Source organism: Caretta caretta, chromosome 5 (genome assembly GCF_965140235.1).
Source record: "Caretta caretta isolate rCarCar2 chromosome 5, rCarCar1.hap1, whole genome shotgun sequence".
NCBI classification, from domain to species: domain Eukaryota; kingdom Metazoa; phylum Chordata; order Testudines; family Cheloniidae; genus Caretta; species Caretta caretta.
Genome location: NC_134210.1, coordinates 82,104,541 through 82,126,321, shown reverse-complemented (window position 1 = coordinate 82,126,321; position 21,781 = coordinate 82,104,541). Strand labels below are relative to the sequence as shown.

Below are 21,781 nucleotides of genomic sequence, written 5' to 3'. Positions count from 1 at the left end.
ATTAAGCAGTAATATAACATACTACTTACTGCAAGATCACCTGAGATATTTGCACCAGCCAGAATGCCAGTTGCAGCAGGGAAGAAAATAGCAAATACAGAAAAGAAAGTTTCACCGTCTCGGAAATCTGGTCCAAAATTCTCAGTAAGTATTTCAGCTGTTAGAGAAAGAAATTTTTTAAAATTATTATCTTATACTGTGTTTGTATAGGATCTCAATATTTACCAATTCCACCTAAAGCAGTTATGTGAAAGCAAATAAAAACAGTCAAACTAACCATGAACCAAGATCATATCATTTGCATATAAAATTATGGAAATGTCTAAAATGGCAATATTTTATACTTGGAAACCCTAAGAATGTCTTTCCAGCCTTAAAATAATAAAGTCAGCAAAACAGAACAGAAAAATCTCTTAAAGTAATAATAAAAATAAAATACCTAGTTCTGACATACTGAATACAATTTAAAATGAAACTAATGATGAAAATTACCAGGTTTAAAGAAGTTTTAGGAATGTGAATACGTAAAGTGTATGGAGGAATTAGGAAAAACTGGGCTATCCACAATGAAACTTTTTTGGGGTTAGAACTCTCTCACTTTTCAATACTGAAATACAAGAAGTACAGCAACATAGAACTACATTTCAGCAAAACGTGAATTTTTTCTATGAAGCTGTTTGTATTCAAGATATTCAGTGTTATAGCATACCTTTATAACCAAAAAAGCCTTTAACCTTCTTGTTATCCAGTGGAATAAATGTTCCTATGATAAAATCAACAATAGCAAGTAGCAGGATCACCAGCAGAGTAATCTGTGCCTGAAATTTTAAAAATTACAATCAAAGTCAAGTATCTACCATATAGTCTGTGAACTAAAAGACTTGGTCCTAATAGGTTACAAAGATTTAAAGTAAGTCCATTTTCACTTATTACATTCAGATAAGTCATGTGGAAAACAACAGGACAAAAAAAAACCAAACACAGGGAGGAAGAGTGAGCAGGAACTCACACATTTCTAAAAAGGAGAATTATGAGAAAGTTAAGAATTAAACTGGCCTTGAATAAAAAGAGATAAGTCCTAATAGTCTGGGACGGTGAAATGATCTTTACTAATGTCTACAACTAGGTGTAAGCAATAAAAATTGATTTCTCCACATATTCTCCTACAAACTGCTACTGTATATAAATAGTGATTAAGTGACTACGATAATTAATAATCAGTACGTTTTTTTATGTGAGATTTCAACACTTGATATTACTGAACAATCAAGGTTAAGCACAGTGGTTTTACTTTAGTTGTTTCAATCAATTCAGACTAGTTGATTTTCTGATTCTCATGCAATATAACTGGGTTGCAAAAAGTAGAGAGGAAGATTTGAATTCAAAAGAGTTTTCATTCATTTTTCTAACAAAGTTTTGCAAACAAACTTGATTTTTAAAAAGTCAATTTTGGGGCACAAACTGCTTGACAGCATCATGACTCCTATTGTTTGAATAATTATATTTTAAAATATTCCACAGACAAAAAGAGAAAGTTTTCAGCAATATGCTGTTTTGGAATTTTACAGTTGAATTGCAAAGGGGAAAAACAAACAGTTTGCTGTGCCCTTTGAATTTTCATAACAGAGTACACGATCTGAGCTGGAAATCAGTCATGTGATAAGATCCACTCATTCCACCACAGTGTTAGGCTCCCCTCTGCTTGATTGCTGCAGCAAAATGCGAGGACTTCAGAAGATTAAATCCTAAACTGAAGCTATAGAAACTAAGTTGAAAAAATTAAGACCACTACAGAAAAAAAAAGGATGTTTGTGGAGATCAGTCCTACAAACAATCTGATATAGAAAGAAGGCCTGCTCCACTGCAAACGATATGCTCAATGATGAGAAATAAAAGTTCCAGGTATAAAAGCTAGTTTTCCTTTTCATACATTGGTATCCACTGGTCTTGCCATTACCCATGGGAAGCAGGGAGTAGTAAAAAGCCAAATCCTATAGAAGGAAGTATCAAATATAAAGCAACAAATCCCTCTAAGAAGAATGAGCACTGCTTTTTTTTTTTTTTTTTTTTAAAAACACATTTATTTGCTTGCTTTGTTCAAATTTCAGGTGGCCAGACTGCAAGTCTCATTGGTCAAAGTCTTGCTTTTCAGCCCAAAACTTTAATAAACTCTTTGCAGAATACACTTTAGTTTATCTAAGAGCGGTCTTACAAACCGACCGTGAAAAGCACGTAGTCATTTTATCTTATCGCCAAGAAGAGGAGTCTCAAATTTAAGAGTCCACTTCACATCCAATGCTCAAAGTTTATTCATGATATTTGGACCTGAATATGCAAGGAAAATATGGCTCTCATTTCAACTCATTTGTCTGTCCATGCACAGTCAGGTCATGCCCTCAAATAACCGGTTCTTCTACAGAAGAACTGAAGATGGGATTTTATAAGACAGAACTCCCAAGTCATTTACCCTTACAACTGAACTAAACTGCTATACTGAAATATGGCCAGGCATCCACTGGGGCAGTGGTTCCCGAACTGGGGTTCATGAACCCCTGGGGGTTCACAAAATGTTACAGGGGGTTCTCAGGAAAAAATTCCTGAATGGTGGACAGGCAGCATGGGACCAGCAGCCCGGAGCCCCTGGACTTCCAAGAGCTAAGCAGATCAAAGCGAGTATATCTATCATACTGAGGAGATTTAAACTTCAAGACTCCTTATAAGAAACGGAAAGGGAGGTGGCTATTTTTTGATGTTTTTAAAATTAAATAGGCAGCTTGTGTGGTTTTTAAAATGATTAAGAAGAACAAGTTTAAGATTTGTTGTAACATGCGTTGTTTGCCTGGACTGCTCAAGACCTGAATGCTTGTGAAGGAGGAACTCTTTGAGTTGGCTTCTTAAATACCTTCATACTGTTTCACGTCTGATACTCCTTGAAGAAGCATAGGAGCCTTGTCTTATAACAGGCTTATTCTAAGTAATACAAGCTACGAAAGTGTGATCTTGGAAGAGTGTTGCTTTTTTCATAATGTAATAAAATAATAATAATAAATAAAGTGTGTAATAAGCATGTCATAAACAAATTTTATATTTCCAAGATCACTGCTTTTATAATTTATACTCAGGTAAAGGAGAAAATCCCTGGAAATATTCATTTTTAGGAGGGGGTTCGCGAGACTTGACATTTTAGTGAAAGGGGTTCACAGGTTGTTAAAGTTTGGGAAGCACTGAACTAGGGGAATATAAAAAGGGTCTGCAGAAAAGGGTTTACAGTTCCATGTTTCTATTAGTCTCCTCTGTACAAGATTGACAAACCAACAGGGTTTGGGGGGGAGGGAGGGGCATAGATGTCTGCTGCTACGACTCTGATTAACAACCCCAGTGATGGAGAATTGAATCTTTAGGTAAACAGGGTTTAATCCCTAAGGGAGGCCATCCATAAGAAGTTAGATTTCTCCAACAGATTCTGAGGGGATTTAGACCAAGGTCTACATATCATGTAAATGATTTTTACCAGATGCTCTTCCTTGCTCTAGATTTTAGAGATTTGAAAAGAAAGAGTACCACTCAAAGGTACCCATACTTGTGATTTAGACTCTCAAGCTGGAATATCAATCTGTGACCATCAAAGGGATTTAGGGCTCAAGGTAAAGCAAAGCATTCAGAAACAGATTCTGGAGTTTGCTATCGGTTTATTAGCCTAAGGAACTAGAATCTGGGAAATCAGTGTGGTTTTTCAAACCATTTTGTGAATTAGCAGATGGATGTCCACCCACACAAGTGGTCTTCCATGCACCAGAATGCCATTATTGAGAGCAAAATATTAGTACCTTGCTGTTGTTTTAAGTTGCATATAAATTTAGATGAAAAGTGTTTGGAGAGCAGATTATCATCAAAATATTTAGTTTAGCTCCCACTTGTCTGCTGCCTCCTTCTGGTAACTGAGCCAATTGGCCGTAAGGTAAGTCATGCCCAGGGTGCAAGTTGCTCTGACAGGCAGGCTCTGTTCCTCCAGGAAAAGAAATATTCTAGTGGTCTGGTGGTTCAAGTTTGTTTCTCGATGGCACAAACATACTATGTGGGCATGCATATACCATAAGCCATTGTTGTCCAGTTGTTATTTTTGCTGTGCAATGTGAAAATATTGCTAGATATTTTAGTATGATGGCTTCAAAAGTTTTGCCGATTACTTTGAAGGCACTAACAGAGATTGAAACAAGTTAATGGCAAAGATTCAGGAGTTCAGCATTGTCCACTGGACTTGTTTGTGCACAACACTGACATGAATAAGTACAGACGAACATGGCTACCACTCTGAAACCTATAAAACAATAGACATTGAAGACTACCCGAGCAGAGTACTGGAAAATGATTATAAACTTCATTTATATACATTAATAAAACTATTTTTCAATAGAAATTGAAATGAAGTGCTTAAAAAATTAGCTCAAAAATTGGCAACATCCAGAGAACATACTAGGAATTTGAGGTTCTGTTTTGTGTTTAAGTTCTTTGTGAACTGCTGTTGGCACTGCTACTGGATTACCTGGAGAGACATTCCCTTTCCCTGGATAAGCTACTCCTAAAAAATGCACTTAAAATGTACTAAGGATAGCCTCTTTCTTCATCTGGACTATAAAGATCACATCAGCTTGGATAACAGGGTCAGGAATGAGGATATGCCAAATAATATGTACATCAACACAATATTGCCATTTTCTGTAACTAAGAATTCACAGGAAACAATGTTGACCTGATCACCTACCATAAGAGGGAGGATATGATTTTTGAGATCTTTTGTGGTTAAGAATGTAGATCAATTCATTTCTTGAGTGATTCAGGGAAGATATTAAAATGGCAGGTGGCTAGGCTGCACTGACACTGTGGGGAGGCATACAGAAGGGACACTGGGAACAAGCAAAGTAGAAGGTGTGCTAAATTGCTCAGACATATCTAGTAGAAGATGTAGTAAAAGTGGCAAGCTGGGCTAGGGCAGGCCACAGCGACTGCCCCACCACATGTATGAAAAGTAGATTCAGCATACAGAATCCTCAATCTGTCTTTAAAAGGAAACTTGGTCTTCCAATTACCAAAAATCTAGTTCATTTGAAATTTCCAGCATTCAAAGAAAATTCTAACTCCATTGCAAATGTTTGTAGAGATCAGTGGGTCTGAAGTTGCTCTTTCAGGTTGAGGGAATGTAAGCTAAGATCAGAGTATGGTGCAGTAGAAATATAAAAAAAAGTCAGGCAGAAGGAGGAGATGGGAACCTAAATTTCATTGTAGTAGACTGAGCAGGTCTAAACCCATGAATAACATCCAGATTAATAGCTCTCCAATGAGAGAGAAAGAGGACAATTTATGTGGTTACCTAACTGTATTATCTACCGAGTTGTGGACACTATCCATATTATATGCTGACTGTAAACCTTTATGTGTGTGGGTCTCTCTCTGGCTAGCTTGAAGGGGTGTTTCCCCTTTAAGAGCTCCCTTACAGCAGGTGGGTAAATAGGGGAAAGATTACAAGTACGTACAGAAAGGGCAGGAAACAGTTGGGACCAGGTTAGGACTAGGTCACTGAACTGCCCTTTTTGCTGTCTGGAAAAGTGGGGAGATATTTATAACCCATGCAGACTGGTAGATACCCCTCTGTACCAGGATTGGGTTTGCAGCACTCACTCTTTGTACTAGCCAAAAGAACTCCGTTCCCTTTTGACCCACTGTGGGTATTATGCTAGTTGCCCCTTTCCTTTGGGAACTAGGGAGGAAATTTTCCTCACTGACATGGGATGGGTTGGGTATTTTTTCCTTCCCCACAGCTGGTCTAGGACTCAGAGCACTGGAATAGGGAAGTTAGGTTGTAATGTTGCAATTAATATGTAAAACTTGTGGCAGATGTCCAGTGCAGGTACTCAGTATAGATGGAAGGGATACAGTTATTGGATAAAATGGATTGGAAAAGGATTTGAAGTAAAGCTTCCCATAAGGGAACTGAGTAAGAGGGGCTGGGGGCTCCTACATCTCATCAGCTGAGAGCTGGCCCCCCTCCTTTTCCTGACCCCCTTTAAAGGAACTGAAGAAACAGCAAGGAGCCAAACCCCTCTTTCCTACATTCTACAATTTGTTGCCAGGTACTCTCAGATATAATAACTGAATACATTTATGATCTATTTAAACTACATCCATGGCCTCTTCTTTTTATTTCCGACAGACAGAGAGAGGTGTGTACTAAAGTACAAATGTATATTAAAAAGTAACAGAATCTGGAACAAAACATACATAATACGACTATTGAGCTCCTCTAGGGTCTTCATACAAGTAGTGTCACCATTTTAAATTTTAGGTCATAGTTACTTACTTTTGCTTCCCATTCCATTCCTGCTACAGAGATACCTAACAATATAAGTACTGTGATGGCTCCTATAATTCTGATGTCATTCATCTCATCCAACATAAGTGCACCATTTTCCTAGAAGAGAACAATTTTAAAGACAATTACATACAGTGCAGAATGTATTTTTCCTACTACACAATGTAGAGGGAGTAGTGGTTTAGAAAGTGAATAAAAATAGTTTACCTTTATACCATTGGTTCAAACCTGCTGATGTCGGTAAGCAAAAAATAGGACCAGCTGAGGATTGTTCAGAGGCTTAAATGAAATAGCTAATGGCCCCATTCACATGAAAATGAGTGAACAGGCAGTGACTGCTTTCAACCAACAGAGGGGATATCAGCCAGCAACCTTATTGACAGGCTCCATAAAGAAGCCAGTCACAGAACTAACATTCACAAGTTACTCGTTGCTGACAGCGCAAACCCTTCCACAATGCCGTGCCACTACTGCTCTTCATGATATAACTGCTTTGTAGATAGGGGGTTCACTGTTTCTAGAGCTTTTCTTCTGGCACTTCTTTAGTAGTAGCTTTTTTCTACTAATATGTCTAAGAACTCAATTACCATCACTTAACTCTATATTACACCCGACTTCTGAATGTATGAGAACCTGTGTGACATCTCTGGCTGCTGCTGTTGTGAAGGAAAACCTTAACTCATCTTCCTACCAATGCAAGATCATCCTTTGTATTACATTTACAAAGGTTCTGAAGTATCTAAAAAAAAAAAAAAAAACACCACACACACACCCCTAAACTAGTTTTAAATGTCCCCAGCAAAGAAACCTCCACCACTTCCTTTCATAGACTATTCTACAAACTAATACAATTTAGAATTGGAAAATCCTTGCTGGTATTCAGATGGCATTAAGAAAAGGAACATTTACACCCCCCGCCCACTCCTCTCATACTACTGTGAATAACTACTCTTCTTCCTTAATGTTTACACCTTTCAAATATTTGTAGATTTATGTACCCCAGCATCTTTAGCAGTTATTTGCCAAAAATTATATACATTTAGCTCTTTAAACCCTTAATCATTGCTGTCACTCATCTGAATTATATACAATTTGCCAATAGCTTTATGGTAATGTATTGCCCCAAACTGAATAATCTATTATATGCCAGGTGTGGTTATATCACAGGAAAGAGAGAGAGACTGATTATATAAGCTCCCTGTCACTATGTGTACTGATACCTCTGTGTATACAACCCAGAAAATGCACTGGTCTTCTCTTGCTGCCATATTGCTGCACAGACATGTTCAGTATTACTCCCAAGTCTCTACCTACGTTACCACATTCCAGGTTCTCTCTTCTCATTAAGCATGAATTTTATGATTTTTCTCAATCAACTTCTGTCCCAGGGAAATGAGATCGTACTTGTGATTTTTAGTTAAGTTCATTCTATTATTTTCTGCCCATTTTTAAATCTTTCTAGATCCTTTAAAAGCAGCTTGGGAACATTCTACTAGACAACCATACATTTTAAGCTTTAAAAGGACTGCTTGACAACAACAAAATGCTTATTAGTAACTCATATTTCATCAGCCTTTTTTCTAAACTGTCAATTTGATTTTTATTACAATTTTAGCTTAGTCCCACTCTAAAAAGGCAAAATGCAAAAAAAGTATTAATATCAAACTGAATGTCATCATTCAACAGTGTATTAATATGAGAAGTAATATTGTAGCACATCCTAAAACCGTATCAATACATGCTGCTGTTAACCGAAATTAATAAAAATTAGCATAAAGTCAGGGTAGTCATACAGATTAGCAAATGCAATCTATTTACCTGCAGCAGTTCTACAACTGTCTCTGCAAATCCAACCACATACATAGCTACTGCAACAGCATTAGCAAATGCGAAGATTAGGCCTATTGCGCCACCGAATTCAGGTCCCAGGCTTCTGGAAATTAAATAATATGCTCCTCCTAAAGAAAAATGATATGAAAATGCTTTAGAACTCTGGACAGCAACTCTGGACAGCAACAGAGCTGTAATTATTCATGTGGGCAAGAAAGTCACTAGCAGCAAGGAAATTCTTAAATCTTAGGCACTTATGATAATACAAATAACAAATCTCAACTACTTTCCTTATTTCTGTTCAAAAACTCAGTATGTAACAGATAGTGACAACTTATATCTAGAGATTATACTTCCCCAAGTTACTAAAATTACTTAAACCTGGTGCTTTACATCATCACCTGAGACATGCATTCACCAGAAATGCTTTGTCAGTCTTATTGTTCAAGCACACAACTGATTTGGAATTTTACAGATACTTGCTTGTCTGAACAGGCAAAACTATTTTGAAGGATGGAGGAAGATTGAATGCTTTGTTACTTAGACACACTTTTACCTATAGATAACATGGAAGTAGACTTTTCCTCAGTGAGGACTTGTGCCTCTAACATGCACTGAAAAAATTATGACTTGTTTGTAAATCTGTTTATAAATACATATTTGGTATGGTGTTTGATTTTTTTTAAATAATCCATCAGATACATTGCTCTAGATTAGCATAAACATGCATATATAGTCAAGAAATACTATTTTGTTTCAATTATTACATGCTACAAAGTACTTGCTCCCTAGGCTGTTCAGAGCTACCCTGAAAGCAGCTTGGCTTTACACCCACTGGGAACAACAAGAGATGGCCATTCTGAAAGGAGTAGTTTTGGCTACTAACAGCCACATGAAGCTTCATTCCTATCAAAAACTGGAGGTTATAATCATTTTAAAAAGAGGACAGATCTTCATGGAATTCTCTGCAATATTATATTATATCTAAAAAAAATTTCAATTAGGAAGCACAACTTCAGATCATTAATCCTAAAAAAGTTCTTCAAAATGTAACCATTGCATGAGATTTCAGCAAGTTTGTACTACATGAAAATTTGAAGAATCTTCATTATAAAGATCATTTGGGACTAAAACATGGTTCAACATTTCTTTTGGCCTTCCCCATCCATCAATTTTAACTCCAACTAAGTTAACTTTACTTGTACATTCTCAGAAATTTCATTTTGTACTCAAAACCTAAATGCTATAATTTTGAGGAGGCCAGCTATGGACCTGACAAGTCTGGGCATATCTTTCTAGATTTTCAAAATGTGGCATTAAGTGAAAATCCCCTAATTTGCAATAAAAGAATTTCTAAAAGATCTGTTTAAAGTCAGACAGCCCTTTAGTTCTCTAGTATTAAACAGGTAGAATCTATAGGAAATGCTGGAAATAAATATTGACTGGTATAGCACACAACTTGATAGAAAGTAGTCAAACCAACTGTGCAGAATGACTTATTTCTTGGGTTATAATTGTTACCTGTCTAGAAAAAAGAAATTCTCACAAATACAAGAAATCCAAGTACAACAGTATATTAACATATGAATTCCAGAAGAATGAACACTGAAAACAGTTATATCTGATAAAATCCTTTGTCTTATGACAAATCTCGAGTCTATACAATTTGGAGTTTCTTTAGCTTTCAAATGAGATCAAGGGAGCTATTGTAATGCACTGGGAATGTCATGACAGCCACAAGACTATTCAATTTGAAAACTGTTTTTTTATATTATCCAGTTTGAAATATATTCTCAGTGTCTTAATTTCCATGCACAAAAACTTTTTAAACAGAAAATGGGGCATTGGAGGCTAGATGGAAGAGTAACATCTGGGGAAAAAAATAGCAATTTAAAGAAATTTGACACTACAGAAACGTATGTTTAAAAAAAAAATTGCTCAATGGTTTAAGAATAAATCTGCAGGCAAACAACACACATTCCCTTAATGATATCTCCCTATACTGGCCTTATCAGCAAAAGGTAGCCTTTGCATGTCATATTTCTATATTTTAATACTGACCTCTGATTGAAAATTTTTCTTTTATGTCTTTCAACAACAATCTAACCTTTTATATAGGGTTTCATTTACTTGGACATAAAACAAAAAAAAAAAAATGAAAAACAAAAAAACCCAACCTGTATCCCACTTAAAGAATACAACTTTTGCAAGGAAAAAATCCTCAAATTTCCATTTCAACACATAATTGGAGGTATGGGGAAATACAGAGCAAAACTCCATTAATTTCATAGAGTTGCAGATAATGGATGTTTTAAGTTGAAGATCTCATATTCTGAATCCAGTAACGTGTCAACTTCAGGCTAGGAAATATTAACTACGTGTGCCTAAAAGGATCAGATGGGGGAAGAGAAGGATTAGATTTAAAAATAAATCCTAGAGTCTACATTCTAGGTTTGGAAAGATTAATATATGTAAATGGGTTGTAAACTACACTCTGGTTCTTTTATTATCTGAAAAGTACTTTAGTGCTCAGATTAAAAACAGTTTCTTATTACAAGACACAGGGTATGGCACTATTACCAGAAGAGAAGCAAGAATATAGCTTTACTCTTTAATACACAGAAGAGAACAGTGTTAAATGTGTCAATTCTAATTAACAGCTAAATGACAAATGACAATTTTATGCTTGTGACAAGGCTAACGTTTAGTTGTTGGTGTTCCTGCTATGTCTTATTTGCTCTGCAATGGTGGCATTTTTGTATGTATGTCTAATCGTGAAGAGTTTTTTTTGTAACTGCTACTGCTTTACTTTGTTACTGGTTTTTATAATAAAATGGCTGACTGACTACTGTGATGAAATACTTTTGGAGCAGAGTAATCACCAGTGAAGTCTTTCCCTGCACCTTAAGCTCTTACTGAAATTATTTTGTAGGTACATAGTTGCTGGCTACAAGACAAGCATGCATGCTAACAAAAATGCCAGTCTCAAACCAATACCCTCTGGAGAGAAAAGCATTAAGATTATCTAAATGGTAACTTTTCAGAGCAATTGAACTTCTTTTGGAAGAGTCTTCCACCATAAAATTATGTGTTTCCAGGAACTTGTATAGTTCTGAAGAGAATAAACTGAAATACATCCTACTACAGGACAAAAACAGATGTTTTCTGAAACCATAAATATGTTTTTACCAGGAAATACATAAATCTCATCCAATGGATTCATCTATAAGAAAGAGTTAAAATTGCTCTTTTATTTAACCAAGCCATGTAACAGAAGTGGGAGATATTTAATAGCATACATTTTTGAAGGAAAAATACTTTTTTTTAAAAAGACATCATTACTGAGCAAATATATGAGCATATGGATTTATTCCTAAACAACTTTATTTCCAAGGTGCCTTTTGCATTTAAAAAAAAATCTTTAATTTCTTACGACTGAACACTAATTAGGTTTTGGAACTATAAAATACTTGAATAGCAACAACAACCAACAAGGAATTGACTTGCTCTCTCTCCCTACCAAAAAAAAAAAAAAAATCTGCAGGAAAACAAGGCAGCACTTCTGTGAAATTGGGAAGGTGAGCTACCAATTAGAACTACTATGCAAGTTATTCAATTAATTCATTTTTTTTTTAAAATAGGGGGTGAGGGGAGGTGAGAGACCTATTGCAGAACAGCAGACATTTCACAGAAAGGGAATCCTTTTAGCTATTTTCTCTTCATGCCATCAACTCTTATTTATCATTCTTAAAGAGAAGAAATACGAAACCGAGGTTTAATCAGAATCTTATCTTATAAAGAGGCACAATTTTAGCCACAGTTAAAGTACAAAGAACTGTTTACAAAAGTAGTTTTACCTCCTCTTACAAATCCATTGGTAGCTATTGCTGAAGTAGACATTCCTGTGATAGTTGTCACAACAGTTGCCATTGCAATAACCAAGACAGAAAGAGCTTTGAAAAGAAAAAAATAGTTACAATATATTAAAAATTAAAGCTAGCTTCAGAAAAATACACGTGCCTTGTACTTCATTGTGTCAAACTTGTGAGAATGTACTTTCCAAACAGGTTTGGATAACATTAAGCTAGGCACGGCTCTTGTACAGGTATGGAAGAAATCTTCTTCTCTACTCCACCACCCAGAGAGCAGGGCAGCTTTGCTCCCTAGAACCTGCTACAGAGGTGAGGCTTACTGTAGTCCAGTTCCGGACTAAGCCATCAAGGCTAAATTAAAGTATAGGTGTTACCACATACACTCCATATCTATCACTCCATATCTATCTATCTCTACTTTTCAGACCTAAACTAAAAAATATGTAACTCACTCTGAAAAACTATGAAAGAGGAGTCAGATTAGACATTCTAGCAAGTTTTTCATTTAGCTTCTTAAGAATTTTATGATCATGCTGAGTAACAGGCGACATATCTGTATTATTCAGCCCCCCTTCCCCAATTGCTCTAAATGCGTTATCAATGATCCATGATTGTAGAAGTTACCCTGTCTCCATACATACAACTGCATTCGCTAAAACTAAATAAGATGTCACATTTTTTAAAATTGTACACATACCTATCCCAGCCTGTCCTACAATCCATGACAGTCTGATGAAGAGCATCACCCCCCAAATATTCAACATACATCGTACCTAGGAGAACAAAACACAAGACATAATATCTTCTCGTAATTGCATGGTTTTAACATATACATAGAGTTATTTTAGCTAGGTATTGCAAACAAAATGTATTAAGCCTACAAATAAATTCATACTTAAAATTTTGAATGGATTAGTTGCTGTAGCAAAACCCTTTTTTCCCTCCTAAAATGTTTTATGACTGAGTGACATTTTTAGGTATATACAAGAGTTACTGGTTTGGTTGGATGGAGTTTTTCATCTTTTATATCTTGGGAACAAGGAATTGTTTTCTGATCACAGGTTTCTTACCCACTCTATCTAGATCAGGGATGGAAAATTACACTGATTCAAGAACTGAAACCTAATATTTTTGACCTAGACCAATTCCAGAAAAAATGCCAAATTGGTCACAGAGAACAATGAGTTTCTCTTCCTCACTAGAGTATACACCATTGCAAAACTGACAATCCCAACTTTCTAATGGTCTATTGGAGCACCGGTTCTAGTCCTCTGCTGCTTTTGTTGTCTTATGTAGTGCCCTTTGTTCCTCCTTTGTTTTCAAACAAGGACAGGCACAGTTTAGTTATGGCAAGAGCTGGAAAAGCCTCTGGAACAGGCCATATTGCTTCTTCTGCAACTCTGTCATTCTGAACATTTTGTTTCAGAATCCTACTGTTCTGCACTCAAATTTTTTTTTAAAAGGCTTTTATTACCTGTGTGTGTTTTGATTTTGTTTTTTTTAATTCCTCAACAGAATAGTATAAATAAAGAATTTCCATTTTGCAGAATTTCAGTAATAAAATTAGCACCGAGTCTTAAAACAGATAAACAAACATTTCACAACATTGCCAAAAGAGAACAATTTAATTAACAAGTGAGTATAGACTGGGAGACATGTGCCTCTCTTCAAATCCCAGGAGCTCCAAGAACAAGCAGCATGTCTAGGGATTTCCCAAGATTCAGAAAGCCAATTCAAAGGCCTTTCAGTGAGACATAATTGGAGTGGAAACACAGATGCATAGCTGGGCTCTAACTATTTGTCTGAGTAGCATATCCCAAGCAGACAAGAATCACTAAAAAGCACGGTTCTGAGGACTTTGTCCAAGATTACAAAGCAAATCCTCAACCCACTGTGGAATGTAGAGGTGGGTCTTCCAACAAACTTTTAATTAAAAGTTTCTGGGGGAAAAAAGTGTGCATTTCCCCAATATATATTTCTGGGAGGGGGAGTTTAACACCCATTTCAGGACAAGATTTAAACAAATGCGTTACACATTGAAGCACTAAAAAGATAGCAAAGATTACTTTTCAATACCTCCCCTCTAAATTTTTTACTTGTTTTTTAACCTTTGATTCAATTATTTTTAGCAAAACAGATCTGCAACTGACCTTTCATTCTTGCTGAAAAATACACTCACTCAAAATATGTAAAGTAACTGGCAAGGTCAGTTATGTATTAAAAGGCTTGACATACTATGTATTTACTTACCAATACACCTTTTATCCAGCCAAACTTGACTATTCCCTTAATGTCTGCAGTATAAGTAGCATCAGCTTCCCCAGGTGGAGTCCCTTCTTCTCCATTTGCATATCCATCCTCAAAAGGTTCCTGCAGAGAGGGCGGGAAAATAAATAAATTTTAAAAAGTACCTCTATATCCTTTAGCAAGTGTCCAAAAGGTGATTTCAGAACTGGACACTCAATCAAATTTGACTCAGACGTCATTATTAGTAAAAGTGATCACAGACAACAAATTATTAATTTCTAAGACCACATCTATGTAGTGTTCTAGTCACAATTTATGTGACTATTGTACACATTTTCATACTTCAGTAATTTTTACAGTTTGGATATTTGAAATCCCTACAAAAGATGTTTAAAATAAAGTATGTTTTTACTTGAGGCAGTGAGTAAGTCATGCCACTGAAAGCTTACCATAGTAGTTGAGCAGTACCTACAAATATTAACTGTAGTTATAATCAAATTAGTATCAATTTTTTTATTGCAACCATGCAATCTATTACTGTGTAGATTAGTGCAAGCATGTTATTCAAATATTTTTCCTAGATTTATAAACTGTCTTCATATGCCTTCAATCTGATTTAAAAGATTAAGAAACACTCTCGTAAAAGGACCAAATGGCACCTTTCATCATCATTTAGTTTGACCTCTTTCCTAAACACAGGCTATATTTCACCCAATGAAATATTCCAGCAGCAGAGGCAATTATTCTTCCCTACTACATTAGTGAACACGACTGCACCCAATAACTTGTAAATGAACTCAGAGGATCTCTTTCAGAAAAGACAGCTAAACTTGATTTAGAATTAAGAAAATGAAGAAGATGAATTGATCACTTCTTTGGTAGTCTGTGCAGTGGACAATTACCTACACTGTAAAAAGATTGTATCACTGACCAAGAAAGTTTCCACACAATAATCAACTCCCCTCTAAGTCACACCCAATCCCCTTTTTAAACTAAAATGAGAAGAGAGATGGGTCTTGCAGAATGCCCTGAAGATCCAACACTGAGTCCCACAGTGCAGACGTCCTTTACTATTGCCTAGCACTCAAAAAGAATGTTGAGTGACCAAGTGGTTTTGCTTTAGATAATTAGGTAAATGTTTCTTTTAGTAAGCATAAGAAATATTAAAAGTAATACCCAAGGAATACAATAAATATGAGGTACATTAGTAACCTAAGACACCATCTTGGCCACTATGGATGTAGAAGCCCTCTACACCAACATTCTACACAAAGATGAATTACAAGCTATCAGGAACAGTATCCCTGATAATGTCACGGCAAACCTGGTGGCTGACCTTTGTGACTTTGTCCTCACCCACAACTATTTCACATTTGGGGACAATACATACCTTCAAGTCAGCAGCACTGCTATGGGTACCCACATGGCCCCACAGCATGCTAACATTTTTATGGCTGACTTAGAACAACGCTTCCTTAACTCTCATCCCCTAACATCCCTACTCTACTTGTGCTACATTGATGACATCATCATCTGGACCCATGGAAAAGCAGCCCTTGAGGAATTCCACCACAATTTCAACAATTTCCATCCCACCATCAACCTCAGCCTAGACCAATCCACACAAGCGATCCATTTCCTGGACACTACTGTGCTAATAAGCAATGGTCACATAAACACCACCCTATACTGGAAACCTACTGACTGTTATACTTACCTACATGCCTCTAGCTTCCATCCAGTGCACACCACACGATCCATTGTCTACAGCCAAGCTCTAAGATACAACCGCATTTGCTCCAATCCCTCAGCAGAGACAAACACCTATAAGATCTCTGTCAAGTGTTCTTAAAACTACAATACCCACCTGCTGAAGTGAAAAAAACAGATTGACAGAGCCAGAAGAGTACCCAGAAGTCACCTACTACAGGACAGGCCCAACCAAGAAAATAACAGAACGCCACGAGCTGTCACCTTCAGCCCCCAACTAAAACCTCTCCAGCGCATCATCAGAGATTTACAACGTATCCTGAAAAATGATCCCTCACTCTCACAGATCTTAGGAGACAGACCAGTCCTCGCTTACAGACAGCCCCCCCAACCTGAAGCAAATACTCTCCAGCAACCACACAACAAAAACACTAACCCAGGAACCTATCCTTGCAACAAAGCCAACTCTGTCCACATATTTATTCAAGTGACACCATTATAGGACCTAATCACATCAACCACGCCATCAGGGGCTCATTCACCTGCACATCTACCAATGTGATGTATGCCATCATGTGCCAGCAATGCCCCTCTGCCATGTACATTGGCCAAACCAGACAGTCTCTATGCAAAAGAATAAATGGACACAAATCTAACATCAGAATCATAACATTCCAAAACCAATAGGAGAACACTTCAACCTCTCTGGCCACTCAGTAAAAGATTTAAGGGTGGCAATTTTGCAACAGAAAAGCTTCAAAAACAGACTCCAGTGAGAAACTGCTGAGCTTGAATTAATATGCAAACTAGATACCATTAACTTGGGTTTGAATAGAGACTGGGAGTGGCTGGGTCATAACACATATTGTATCTATTTCCCTACGTCAAGTATCCTCACACCTTCTTGTCAACTGTCTAAATGGGCCACCTTGATTATCACTACAGAAGGTTTTTTCTCCTGCTGATAATAGCTCATCTTAACTAATTAGCCTCTTACAGTTTGTATGGCAATTTCCAACTTAGATTGTGTACACACACACACACACACCCTATTTATCTTCTTACTATATGTTCCAGTCTATGCATCCGATGAAGTGAGCTGTAGCTCACGAAAGCTTATGCTCTAATAAATTTGTTAGTCTCTAAGGTGCCACAAGTACTCCTGTTCTTTTTGCAGATACAGACTAACACGGCTGCTACTCTGAAACCTAAGACAACTATAATGTTTAAGGATGACCACTACAGAAATGATCCTTAATACTGTTCTTAATACTATGCAACATCAGTGTCACCTCATACTGTGTTAAGAAAGAAGCTTGCATCCCAAATTACCTCCAAAAAGCACTTTACAGTGTATAGGCTCAGGCTTGCTCTCAATGAAGTGAAGAGCAAGACTCCCTTTGCTTTAACAGGAGGAGTAGGCTCTATTATATGCAAGACACATTCAGTTTCAAAGGCTTTAACATTATGAACTTAAAACACAAGTCAGGAAGTTAGGGGTCTCACAATGAACTAACTTGTGCACATAGCAGAAAGGTACTTTATAGTCCTACCTTGTAAATAGTGTTTCAGCAAAAACAACTAGTGAAAAATCTGGGGTGCTGCTGGACTATAGATTGCCCCTTGGCTGATGTCAGGCTCTTGACTGCTAGGAGGAGAGGCTCATCTGCATGCCACTACTCCACACCAGTTGAAGACGACAAGGGGCTTGTCTACACTTACATTTTCTAGCGCTCTAACTTGCTGGCTCAGGGCTGTGAAAAATCACCCCCCTGACCACAGCAAGTCTGAGACCTCTCTCCCAGTGCTCACACTCTCACTTCAAAGCGCTGCTGCAGAAGCGCTCCCGTGGCAGCACTTTGAAGTTTCCAGAGTAGCCATGCCCTTGGCTTCAAACAGCAACGAAAAAACTCAAATACACGAACTAGATAAACCACATTTGTACATCCCAAGGTAATGGAGAAAATAATCAAGCAAACACCTAGAAGATAATAAGGTGATAAGTAACAGTCAACATGGATTTGTCAAGGACAAATCATGTCAAACCAACCAAATAGCTTTCTTTGACAGGGTAACAAGCCTTGTGGATAAGGGGGAAGCAGCAGATGTGGTATATCTTGATTTTAGTAAGGCTTTTGAAACTGTCCCGCAAGACCTCATCATAAACAAACTAGGGAAATACAGCCAGCCTAGGTGGAGATACTAAGGTGAATGCGTAATTAGTTGGAAAACCATTCCCAGAGAGTAGTTATCAGTGGCTCACAGTCAAGCTAGAAGGGGATATTAAGTGGGGACCCACAGAGAGCGGTCCTGGGTCCAGTTCTGTTCAATATCATCTTCATAAATTATTTAGATAATAGCATAGAGAGTACACTTAACAATACCAAATTGGGAGGGGTTACAAGTGCTTTGGTGGATAGGATTAAAATTCAAAATGAATTGGACAAACTGGAGAAATGGTCTGAAGTAAAAGGACTAATGTAAAGGAACAATCCATTGCACACATACAAAATGGGAAATGACTGCCTAGGAAGGAGTACTGCAGAAAGGAATACGGGGGTCATACTGGATCACAAGCTAAATATGTAACACTGTTGCAAAAAACAAAACAAAAACAAAACACACCATCATCATTCTGAGATGTATTAGCAGAAGTGTTGTAAGAGACACCAGAAGTAATTCTTCCACCTCTACTCCACACTGATAAGCCCTTAACTGGATTAGTGTGTCCCATTCTGGGTACCACATTTCAGAAAAGATGTGGACAAACTGAAGAAAGTCCACAGGAGAGCAACAAAAATGATTAAAGGTCTAGAAAACATGATCTATGAGGAAAGACTGAAAAAATTGGGATTGTTTAGTCTGGAGAAGAGAAGACTGAGGGGAGACTACACCTGGGGGGAATTCTGCACCCCTGCGCAGAAAAATGGGGGAGCAAAGAAATCTGTGGGCGAACGCACACCCCTTCCCCAGCAGCCCAGGCAAGTCTGCTGGGAGTAGCCAGCAGCAGATCACCATGGGTGGGAACTGCATGTGCATGCGTCCATGGAGACACATTAAGGGGGTACGACTGGGCGGGTGCCTGCATGGGAACCAGTGAGAAAAACTCACTCTGTCCTTCTCGCTCACTGTTGCTGCATCCCGGGCTTGGAGGAGTAGGGCTGTGTGAAGCAGGCTGTCCCTGAGGCAGAGCAGAAATGTAACAACTAAGCAGGCAGGCTGCTAATGTTCCCATTTTTAGTTAATTGTTCCCATTCTTAATCAATTAAGGATCCCTTACCTTGCAAGAGTGATATAAAGGAGGCTTATTGTAAGTGACAGTAACGGAATCCTCAGTTAGGCCTTGTCTACACTGCCACTTTGCAGCGCTGCGACTTTCTCGCTCAGGGATGTGGAAAAAACAAAAACAAAAAACCTTGAGCGCTGCAAGTTTCAGTGCTAGTAAAGTGGCAGCGTAGACAGTGCACCAACACTGGGAGCCACGCTCCCAGCGCTGGTAGCTACTCCCCTCACGGAGTTCTCCCAGCGCTGGTGCCAGGACTACACAGCCACATTAAAGCGCTGTGGCAGCGCTTTAAGGTTGCTGGTGAAGACATAAGGGTATGTGCTTTCTTTCTCACTTTTTTCCTCTGTGCCAGAGAGCACACAGCTCAGGATCTATTTTACTTATCCATTTAATTAAAAAATAGATATATAGATATATATGCACGACAATGATTAGCAAAACTGTATGTGTAAAAGTCTGAGCAATTTAAAGCAACATTCTACTTTACAGAACACCAAAATAGAAGTAATGTAATTTAAATGAAAATCCAGAATTATAACTAGAATGCACGGTATTGGTTACCAAGTATTTGTAATTTAACTTCCATGTGTTTAGGAAATGCTACACAGTTATTTGTGATTTTTTTTCTGTACAGTAGTTTAAATAAATTACCAAAATAAGTGAAACTGGTGTGACTATATTGCATTATTCTGACAAGTAAAATATGCAGAATTTTGCATTTTTGGCACAGAATTCCCCCAGGAGTAGAGGGCATAATCTTTTTTAAGTTTGTTACAAGGTGGAGAGTGAAAAATTGTTCTCCTTAACCTCTGAGGATAGGATAAGAAGTAATGGGCTTAAATTGCAGCAAGGGCGGTTCAGGTTTGACATTAGGAAAGTCTTCCTGACTGTTAGGGTAGTTAAGCACTGGAAGAAATTGCCTAGGGAGGTTCTAGAATCTCAGTCATTGGAGGCTTGTAAGAACAGGTAAGACAAACACCTGTCAGGAATAGTCTAGTTATTATTTGAGTGAAGAGGATTGGACTAGATGACCTATCGAAGTCCCAACCAGTTCTACATTTCTATGATTCTATGATATTACCCAAAGGGAGGGGGCACTTTCAGCCGGATGTTCTTCACAGAAAGGTAATTACATAGCAGAAATCATCTTTTCCCTCCAGATGTTAGAGCCCTTCCTCTAAGAAATCACAATTTTTCTGAAACAAACATCAAGTCTAATATCTATACTAGGACTATTAGTATCCCCGTATATCACCAGGCAGCATTACTCAGACCTACAGGGGGATACCTTGGACCACAACCCCTAAGGTTGTGCTCTCCAGCTATAATCCTATAATATCAAGGGAAGACAAATTACCAGGGTGCCTGCATAGCAGATAACTAGAAAGAGAATTTGCCTCTTTGGAAGTAAAGACAGAATAATTCCCTCAAAGAGTGCTTTTAGAGCACAGTAAGAGGGCCTACACAGGTAGGCAGGGCAGAGTGGCTAGTGTGCTATAAATTCACACCCTAGCTTACTCCACACTAATTTCCCTGTGTAGACAAGCCCTTATGCTCCAAACTGTAAAGGGTGGTCTAGATCAAGTATTCTTGAGCACCCTGAAATTATGGGAAGAAACCCCAGTTGTGGCTATGGCTGACGCTGCCTACCTCCCCCTCCTCCGAGAGTGTTTTGTTGGAAAAAGAGGACTGTCTCCATCTTCTGAAGTTCTAGGATTTGCACAGAAACCAGCTCTCAAATGCCAACATTTACTGATAAGCCAAGAGATGCTAAATTTCCAAAATATATTAGTAGGTTCTATTTTAGTATGACTATATCATCCATTGATAGTAATACCTATCTAACATGAGCCTATTTAAGAGCCAAGATCTTAAGTAGGAGTCCTAGATATTTATAAGCAGAAGACTTTAACTGAGGAGATTTGGAAGGAAAGGGTCCACTAACAGAAGGATCACAAATACCATAACTCAAGCCCATCTAAAGTGATTAACACCATAACCCTAATGGATCACTTTCCATTTTAGTTCTTTCTAGGTGTCATGAGTCACCCAGTGGAGACTGTGCTGATCTTTAAGCCAACTTTAAGAACACTTTACACTACCGAGTGGCATAAAGAGGCCCTCGCTGAAAATATTTAGGCCCCTCCCCCGTTTTTTTTTTTTTTTTAAAATAATGAAAAGCAGAAAGACAGTAAGCTTAGATTTAAAGTGAACACCACAAAATTGGCTCTGGATGTCTCAGTGCCCTACAAAGAGGAAAGACTGGATACTGTACTAGTGAGCAAGCTCCCCCAAAGCAAAAAATTTTGCACTGACAACAATAAGGAACTCATTATCTGATGTAATTTACCCCTGTGTTTATTTCAGTAACTATGCTGCTTTGTGATAGGGAGGATGGGGCCCTCTAATACAAGAGGCCAGGAAAATTGCCACCATCTGCCCTAATCTAAATTCTCACCAGATTTCCAA

At 37.7% G+C, this 21,781-nt stretch overlaps 1 protein-coding gene across 2 annotated transcripts in view; it reads right to left on the bottom strand.

Annotated features, from left to right (window-relative positions):
* SLC12A2 (solute carrier family 12 member 2) overlaps positions 1-21,781 on the bottom strand; it is a 101,871-nt gene that overhangs the window by 53,453 nt on the left and 26,637 nt on the right. For both annotated transcript variants that reach the window (XM_048850422.2, XM_048850423.2), the window contains exons 2-8: positions 14,320-14,439; positions 12,767-12,842; positions 12,055-12,150; positions 8,186-8,325; positions 6,356-6,466; positions 710-818; positions 30-157 (exon numbers count right to left, since the gene is read on the bottom strand). In XM_048850422.2, coding sequence (XP_048706379.1) covers positions 30-157; positions 710-818; positions 6,356-6,466; positions 8,186-8,325; positions 12,055-12,150; positions 12,767-12,842; positions 14,320-14,439 — 780 coding nt within the window. The remainder of the gene's footprint in view (positions 1-29; positions 158-709; positions 819-6,355; positions 6,467-8,185; positions 8,326-12,054; positions 12,151-12,766; positions 12,843-14,319; positions 14,440-21,781) is intronic.